This window comes from Rhincodon typus, chromosome 1, assembly GCF_021869965.1.
Source record: "Rhincodon typus isolate 14 chromosome 1, sRhiTyp1.1, whole genome shotgun sequence".
In the NCBI taxonomy this organism is placed as follows: Eukaryota; Metazoa; Chordata; class Chondrichthyes; order Orectolobiformes; family Rhincodontidae; genus Rhincodon; species Rhincodon typus.
This window is the reverse complement of record NC_063332.1, coordinates 28,658,789-28,668,164: the sequence shown is the minus strand read 5'-3', so window position 1 is coordinate 28,668,164 and position 9,376 is coordinate 28,658,789. Positions and strand designations below refer to the sequence as shown.

The following is a 9,376-nucleotide window of genomic DNA, read 5'->3' as shown; positions in this document are numbered from 1 at the left end:
GTTCTGCCATTTAAGCAATCACATATGCTTTTGTGCATCCAGATTCAACTAATCAATGCTTTCTTGGAAAGCATCCCATTTATCTCACAATGTGAACAACAGTCCTTTCAAACTGAGAGATAGTAGGAACTGTCGATGCTGGAGTCTGAGATAACAAGGCGTTGAGCTGGAGGAACACAGCAGGCCAGGCAGCATCAGAAGAGCAGGAAAGCTGACATTTTGGGTCTGGACCCTTCTTCAGAAATGGGGGTGGGGAAAGGAGCTCTGAAATAAATAGAGAGAGGGGGAGGCGATGATAGAAGGTGGATTGTGGAGCAGATAGGTGGAGAGAAGACGGACAGGTCAAGGAGGTGGGGATGAAGCCGGTAAAAGTGAGTGTAGGTAGAGAATTGGGATGGGGGGTTGGTCAGTGAGGAGGGAGGGGCGGGTAGGCGGGAGGGAAGACAGCCAGACCAGTTTCCAGCGGACAATGGAGAACATTTTACAAGGTCTACTCCAACTCACCAGTTATCTGGATGATGCGCTAATAACCAGGAAGACCAACAAACAGCATTTAGAGAACTTGGACATAGTGGTTAAAATGCTTTTCCAAGGTGGGTGTACACCTTACAAGGGAAAGATGTGTGCTAAAGGCACCCCGGGTGACTTATCTGGGCTACAGTCATCAAAACCAGATTACATGCGTTGGAAGATAAAGTGAGGGTGATCAAAGGTGCCCTGGCTCCTACGTCAGTACCGGAGCCAAGGTCTTTCCTTGGGCTGGTGAACTATGATGAAAAATTCATAAGTAACCTGGCCTCCATCCTGGCACCCTTACATCTGCTATTGAAAAAGGGTCAGCCTTGGAAATGGTCTTGTAACCAAAATGTAACCTTTAGGGAAGTGAAAAAGCAAATATCCTCTAAGCTGTTAGCACACTATGTTCCCAAGCAAGATGAGGTGCTGACATATGATGTCTCCCTATATGGTATCAGGGTAGTGTTGGCTTCAGGAGGCCAAGTAGGAAACGTGAATGCCTTGAGCCAGCTCCCACTGGTGGATACACCACTGGGCAGTGCCTCCCCTGGAACAGTCCATCCTGCTTTTAAACTTTCTGGATATCTTTCCGGTTACCGCTGACAATATCAGACTGTGGACACAAGATGATACCATCCTGGCAGAATTAAAACAGCTGGTGGTGATGGGGGAAAGAAAAGGGCCATCATAACCTGAACTGAAACTTTTCTGGACCTGGTGAGACCAGGTCACGATAGAGGACGGCATATTTTCACGGGGAGCAAGAGTGTTTGTCCCAAACAAAGGTCGCTGCCAGATACCTGGCTGAAATCCACCAGGATCAACCAGGGGTTTTCAAAGTGAAAATGTTGGCGAGAAGTTATGTCTGGTGTCCAGGACAGGATGCTGATGTAACCGTGTTGGTGGGGCAGTGCCCAGAGTGCCAACAAGGACAATAATTACTGCCAGCAGTTTCCCCACATTCGTGGGAATGGCTGAGTAAACCCTGGACTGGGTTACAGGTCAAATATGCCAGTCCTTTCATGGGCTCAATGTTTCATGGACGGCCACTTGAAGTGTCTGGATGTGCATACAGTTCATTCGTCAAACACATGACAATGGAAAAGTTGTGAGCATCTTTTGCCATACATGGACTCCTGGAAATGCTGGTCGCAGATAACGTACCATTGTTTACCAACAAGAAATTTGAGTATCTCCTAAAGTTGAATGGGATTTGGCATGCAAGGACAGCTCCATGCCATCCATTGTCCAATGGTCTGGCGGAAAAAGCAGCCCAAACTTTGAAGGAAAGCTTAAAGAAACAGCCTACAGCTTCACTAAATATCAAACTGTCCTGGTTCCTAGCTAATTATAGGACCACCCCTCATGCAACTACTGGGACGGCTCCAGCAGATAGGGAGAGGACTCTGCACCAGGTCAAATCTTATCTTCTTGGACCGAGATCGGGGGGAACACCAAGACCAGACACAAGACTCCTCTAAGCAAGAGAGACTGTTTACTTCAGGGGATGAATTTTGGTGTCGAATCCAAAGAAATGGCCCTGCATGGGTGAAAGACATACTCGACACAAGGTTAGGTCCCGTGACATACAAAGTTTGGATAGGAGAGGCGGTCCTGAACAAGAACGTGGATCACTTGAAAGCTGCAGTCTCACAAATGGGGCAGGAGTGAAATATACCTGGACCCTCAGAACATCTGGCAAGGCTATCAGAACCTGTAGGTTCTCCCCCTCCACGTTGCATCAAAGAAACCTCGGAGGACAAGATGGACATGGCAGATGTCACAGCCTCGATGTCATTACCACCTGAAGACAATGTATTTCAGCTGAGACGCTCTTGGCGCAAGAAGCTATGGTCTGGTAAACACCGCCAGTATCCGAGAAAGTATCGGAGGAACTGGACCTGGTGTGAAAACGCCCTCGGAGAAGTTACAGGAATTAGAACAGGCCAATGTCTCAGGACTCAGAGGGGAGGGATGTAGTGATTGGAGCAATGTCACCCAGGTGGACCTCAAAGAATACCAGTTTCTGATTGGGCTGTTAACCTGGTCCAATCAGGGAGTCCTAGCTGACCGAAATAAACAGGAGTATCAGGGGATCTGCTCACTCTAGGAGCCAGCTCTGTGCTAAGTACATGTAGATAAAGGGTGACTTGGTAACGGGATACTGATCTTCATGGAGTTATTTCAGAAGGGGCTGAAGAGTTGAGGAGTCAAGGCAGATATCCGCTTTATGCAGCTGGTTACTTTAAAGGAATCAGACATCTCCCCACAGGGGCACGTGTCCAACCACGTCATCATGTAGTGTATGAGAAGGAGTTTAACTTTTGCAGGACGGCAAATTGTGATTAGTTTGTAGCTAGTGAAGAGATCAACTATTGACCAATTGAAAAAGTAGGGAAGACTAAGAGGTAGGAAAAATAAACCATTGTCAAAACATATTCCCAAAGTGGATTGCAGAAGGGGAAAGACCACCTCAGAGCAACAGAAAACCTGTGCTGGGCAGACAGAATACTGCAGGTGTTACATAGCTAGAAAAGGGCTGGAATAGTTATTGGTACGTTTGGCAAGCATCCCAGAAAGAAATAAAGACAGCAAAGTGCACCCAAAATAATGCAAACAATAAGAAAGAGACTAATCTCAGGTAAGAAAACTCTTCCCTGCAAAAGTTTTGATAGGGTTTAAAAGTTGTTAAAAGGGATATGTCTCAATTAGAGAATAGCAGACAAATTATATTTGAAGAGGAGAGGGAAAGAAAAGAAGCCATTTTGCATTATAAAGCACCTTTCTGATTCTCAGAACATCCCAAAGTATCTTTCCACTATGACCCTTATAAATAATAGCAAATAGGAATACCAATGAATATGAACAAAGTCCATCACCTTTTTCAAATGTTTGGTCACTTTTATTATTGTGTCTTGCTTGGTTGCCCTAATTTTGAGCGCAGAAGCATTTGGTTATGAGTAGAAATTAGTGAGATTGATTCTCTTCACCAAAACACCAAACAAGTGAACTAAATTAATACAGCCAACTGCCATCTGGTAGCATATTTAATAGCAGTGTCATTGAAGAATTGTTCACTATTTTTATAAGTTATTACTCTCTTCACTTAATCTCAATCAACAAGTCTGCTGCATCAGTAAACATATGAACAGATTTACCCTCAGGCCTTTGGTAGCAAAACTCTGGACTGGTCACTAGGAGGGGTGTGTAAGCACCTAATGAAAGTGCATGTTAGTCCAACTAACAAGCAGCTAAACACAAACTGGTAGAGCACTTTTGCAGACTCCACAAACTAGGCACAGAGCTGGGACCTTACTGGTTGTTATAGCTCAGTACTGAGTGTGCTGATGCAGTTAAAACTGACAATAAAACTGAGACACATCACCCAATTAAAACCAGCCTCTCTTTTACAGCATTGACAGCAACGGAGTGGGGTCCCTAGGGTAACATTTCCTTAAACAAAGTTGATTTCTCTAAAGGAATTAGAAGAAGATTACTTTAGTCTTTAGCTCAAGAATTTTATAGTCAAATTATACCCAACCTACAAAATTCAGAACAATAACTAAATTTGCTTGCAATGAAACTAAAATGATGTAACAACAGAAAAAAATCAGGGTGTGTTCTTAAAAAGATCCTGGCAAACTCTCAGCAGTTTCAAACAATGGAGAGGCCTTTCTGGAAAGAGGGGCTTTTGTTTCCCTTTCTACACTAAAGCCATCTCCGTGTGTTTTGCAAAGCTCCAGCAAATCTCACTAGTTACAGCCATTCAAGAGACAGAGGGCCAATGACAAAGAGAATTAGCCCACATGCCTCTTGGCAGGGAAGGCAGCAGTGAGTCACATGACTATGAAGCGCAACATAAACATGGCTAATCCTCACTAAAATGTAGCTGATGCCATGTTGGCAAGGATTTAATCACTATAGCTATTTATAAGCAGCAGCGATCAGCAGGTCAGAATGCAGTTCGAATAACCGACAGAGAAATTAACATTATAAATATGAATATAAAGAATGACATTTCCTGAATCTCTTTAGGAACTGAATGCCAAATATGAAAAGCAGCATTTTTGTTTTTAACAACTGCATTTATTTCACACCTTTAGTGTAGACTTGACATTAAATCTCATAATGGCTTTCACAAGAGAGTTATCCAACAAAATTCAACACCGAATCATGATTTTGCAAATGACCTGAAGCTTTGGCACAGACATCGGGCCCAATTTTCCCTTTTTATTTACAAAGAAATGCGTGGCAAATCAAACACCACACCCAACCATGAGATAATTCACCAGATCAACCCATCAAGCTGTTCATTAAGAGCAGACAGATGAGCGAGGGTGGGTATCGGATCTGAACACCGACAAAGCTGTCAGGCAGAATTCAGCACCTCCTCGTCCAGAAGTCTGCCTGTGGAGGCCTACTCCTTGGGGGATCTGGAGGTGAAATAGTAAGACCATTTTTCTTCTTCTCATGGGATATTGGTCATGGGGACAGGGGTATCGACAGAGTCAGAGGCAAGAGCAGAGACCGGCTTTCAGAGGCTACCTCTTGTGTACCATCTGTGCCTCTGGCTATCCCATATTGGGACAATTGTAGATCCCCCTCCACTCTCAACTCAGCTGAGTTTCCCATGGAAATAAACCCCCTTTCATGTTTTACAAGGAGGTAGGCAATTGGCGAGTGGGCAAGTCAAGGTCCTTACATGGCCATTAATTGATGAGTTGAACAAGTCACCCATGGAACTTGTCACCCAGCATTTAATTGCAGAAGTGGCAAGAACAGTTCCTCTCCATGGCATATTCACCTTCTCCAAGGGAAAAGTCCACCCTTTGGTTTTAAGGCAGGAAAGAGGGAAGTAGATAGTAGATAGGTGAAGGTTAGGGAGGAAATTTCAGAGATTAGGACCTTCACTGCTGTAGACAAGCTACCAACGGTAAATCCACTGAAAGCTGGTAAAACTGCAGAAAATGCCAGAATTAGCTGAGCACAATTTTCTCAAAGAATTTTACGCTGGAGGAGGTTACATGGAGACGAATAGGGAGGCCAGGGAGAAATGGTGAGGCCAAGGATGAGTACTTGAAAATTGTGTTACTAAACATGGATCTAATGCAAACTGAGCAACTCAGGAGAGAATGCTGAACAGGACTTTGGTGCAAAATATGGGCAGCAGGGTTTATGACGACTTCAATTTTTCAGAGGTCAGTACTCGTCAAGTTCTGTGGGTCACAGGCTAGGAATCCTGCAGCAACTCACCTCCTGACTCCTCAAAGTCTGTCCACCATCTGCAAGGCACAAGTCAGGACTGTTATGAAATACGCCCCACTTGCTTGAATGGGTTTAACTTCACCAACACATGGAAAACTTGACATCATCCAGGACAAAACAGTCCCTTGATTAGCGCCACATACACAAACATTCATTCTTTCCACCATTGATGCACAGTAGCAGCAGTGTGTCCTGTCTATAAGATGCATGGGAGACATTCCTCATGCTGCTTAGGCAGCATCTTCCAAACCCATGCCCACTTCCATCTAGAAGGTCAAGGGCAGCAGATATATGGGAACACCACCACCTTCAAATTCCCTACCAAGCCACTCACCATCCTGACCTGCAAATATACTGCCATTCCTTCACTATTACTAGGTCAAAATCCTAGAATTCCCTCCCCAAGAACAATGTAGGTCAATCCACAGCATGTGGACTGTAGCAGTTCAAGAGGCAGCTCACCACCACCTTCTCAAGGACAACTAGGGATGGGTAATAAATGTTGGCCAACCAGTGATGCCTACATCCCACGACTGAATTTAAAAAGAGCCTTACAACAAACTGCCCGTAATAATAAACCAGCATTCTAGCTACGCTTCAAGGCAAGTTGTTCAAACAAAGCTACAACACTAGCATCCAAATAGCAGCATGGATAATCCCCAGGTACGTCCTAAGAATAGTGGTTCAAGTTCAATTTGGCCAATGACTGCCCCACTCTCTTCTCAACCAACAGCCATGTGGCAGAAGGTATCACTGACAGTGCCATCAAATGGCACTTATACTCACCAATAACCTGCTAACAGATGGCCGAATCAGGTTCCAACTGGTTCCAGACATCATTACGATTATGGTACTAACACGGGCAAAAAGTTAAATATTGGAAGGGAAGCAAGACTGACTGCTGTCAGCATCACAGCAGCAGTTAACCAAGTACGGCATGAAGGAGAATGAAGGGAAGGAGAATGAAAGGATTCCCATGAAGCAAATCATGGGGAAAACACTCTACTAGTTACAGTCATAGCTAGAAAAAGAAAAATGACTGTTGGAGATCAATCATCACAACCCCATTACATTAACCTGTGGAACTCCTGCAGCAATGATGTGGACCCATCCATCTTCAGCTGCTTGAATGACCCTCCGTCCATCAGAAGGTTAGATGTGGAGATGTTTGCTGTAGGTACATAATGTCCAGAACTATTCACACATTCTCACAGACTGAAGTTATCTGTGCTCACATGACCTGAGCAATGTACATAAGTGGCAAGTTGCACAAATGCCAAACGACATCCATATCCTTTCAAGGGAGGTGATGCTACAGTGCTTTGTTACTGGGCTGATAACCCAGTCCCAGACGAAACGTTCCATGACAGGAGATGGTAAAACTTGAATTTTAAAAGAATTAAAAGTCTAATGATGACCATGAAACCATTATCAATTATCACCACCCCCATCAGGTTCACTATCATCATTTAGGGAAGGAAAAGACCTGTTCTGGCATCCATGTAACTCTTAGCTGCTCTCTGAAATGGCCTAGCAAGTCTTTCAGTTCCATCAGATTGAATTTAAAAAAAGGAGTGAAACTGAAAGGACCTGCTGGCATGGAGCTAGGGATCAGAAATAGCAAAGGCAAACTCAAAGTCCTCTTTACAAACATCTGGGGACCAGTGCCACAATTGAGATAACAGTCCCACAGACAGTCAAGCAACAGCCTGATGTATGAATCCGTGAGTATGACAATGACCCAGGCAATATCACCACTATACCTGGATATGTTTTATTTTATTTAATTTGATTTATTATTGTCACATGTACCGAGATACAGCAAAAAGTGTTTTGAGTGCTGTACAGACAGATCATACCATATAGGTGCATCAGGGTAGCAGAATAGAATGCAGACTACAGTGTTACAGCCACAGAGAAGGTGCAGAGAGAGATCAACATTGAAATTTAAGAGGTCCATTCAAAAGTCTGACAATAGCAGTGAAGGAGCTGTTATTGAATCTGTTCGTACGTGCATTCAAAACTTTTACATCTTCTGCCCGATGGAAGAGGGTAGAAGGGAGTACAACTGGGGTGGGAGGGGTCTTTGATTACGTTGTTTGCCTTCCCGAAGCAACAGGAAGAATAAACAGAGTCAATGGATTGAAGGCTGCTTTGCGTGATGGACATGTCCTGTCCCACCAGCAGACAGACCCAGCAGAGGTGGCAGCACAATGGTACACAGTTGGGAGTGGAATTGTCCTGGGAGTCCTCATTATTGACGATGGAAACTTCTTGCTGCTTACCATATGCCATATCCCTATGTACTCCAATACCTCCCCATGTTGAACACTACTTGGAGGAAGCATTGAGGGTGGCAAACAAAAAAAAAAAAAAAACAATCACACAATGTACGCTGGATGGGGGACTTCAATTTTCATCCAAGAATAGCTCAGCAGCAGTACCACTACTGACTGAGCTGGTTGGGTCCTAAAAGACATTGTTGCTAGACGGAGCCTGTGGCTGGTGGTGAGGGAATATTTATAATTATTGCATCTCTTAATTATCTGCTGCTGCACTCTTCAGTTTGTACTCTCTGGCCCTTCCTGCTTACCATGACCTTATTATTTACTATGTTTTGCTACGTCTCCTCTCATATGACGTTTCTCCACCCACAAATCAGTTCAAAGCCCTCTCTACTGCCCAAGTCATGTGGTGCATAAAAATACCGGTCCTAGTCCAATTTAGCTTGTCCCACTTATATATCTCCCACTTTCTCAAGTATTCATATCAGTGCCCCATGATGCAAACCCAATTTCTCCTACACAAGTGTTTGAGCCATACCTTCATCGCTCTGATCTTATTTGCACCGCACCAATTCGTACATGGCTCAAGTAGTAACGCAGAGAACATTACTTTTGAAGTTTTGTTGTTTAAATTTAGCTGTACTACCTAAGCAGAACGTTTTTCCTAGCACTATCTATGTCATTAATACCATGATGAGCCCGACAACTGGATCAGCCCCACCCCACTTCAAGTTTCTCCCGAGCCCCAAGCAGGACTGGGCCATCAACAAAGTTGTCTGATCTCTTGCTCTCAGCCGGTGGGAAATGTGTCTACCCCCTGACTATGCTGTACCCTGCCACAATATTTCTATTTACTCCCCCTGCTCAAAGAACTTCCTGCACTATGGAGTCATGATCAGTTAGCTCATCCATACAAGCTGAAACATCCTTAAAAGTTTCTATAAATATATAAAACGAAAAAGAGTGGCTAAAGTAAACGTTGGCCTTTTAGAGCATGAGAAGGGGAATTTAGTTATGGGATATGATGAAATGGCCGAGGCATTGAACAGGTACTTTGTATCGGTCTTCACAGTGGAGGATACTAATAACATGCCAGTAATAGACAAAGAGACGAAGGTAGGTGAGGACCTGGAAACAATCATAATTACGGAAGAGGTAGTGTTGGGCAAGCTAATGGAGCTAAGGATTGATAAATCTCCTGGCCCTGATGGAATGCATCCCAGGGTACTAAAAGAGATGGCGGGAGGAATAACAGGTGCACTGGTGGTAATTTTCCAAAATTCGCTGGACCCTGGGGCAGTCCCAGCAGA

General features: G+C 44.1%; 1 protein-coding gene across 1 annotated transcript in view; it reads right to left on the bottom strand.

The window, feature by feature from the left end:
* Positions 1 to 6,618, bottom strand: part of ctif (CBP80/20-dependent translation initiation factor) — a 193,950-nt gene extending 187,332 nt beyond the window's left edge. The window contains exon 1 of the mRNA XM_048603799.1: positions 6,568 to 6,618. Within this exon, the coding sequence (XP_048459756.1) occupies positions 6,568 to 6,618 (51 nt within the window). The remainder of the gene's footprint in view (positions 1 to 6,567) is intronic.
* Positions 6,619 to 9,376: the final 2,758 nt, after the last annotated feature.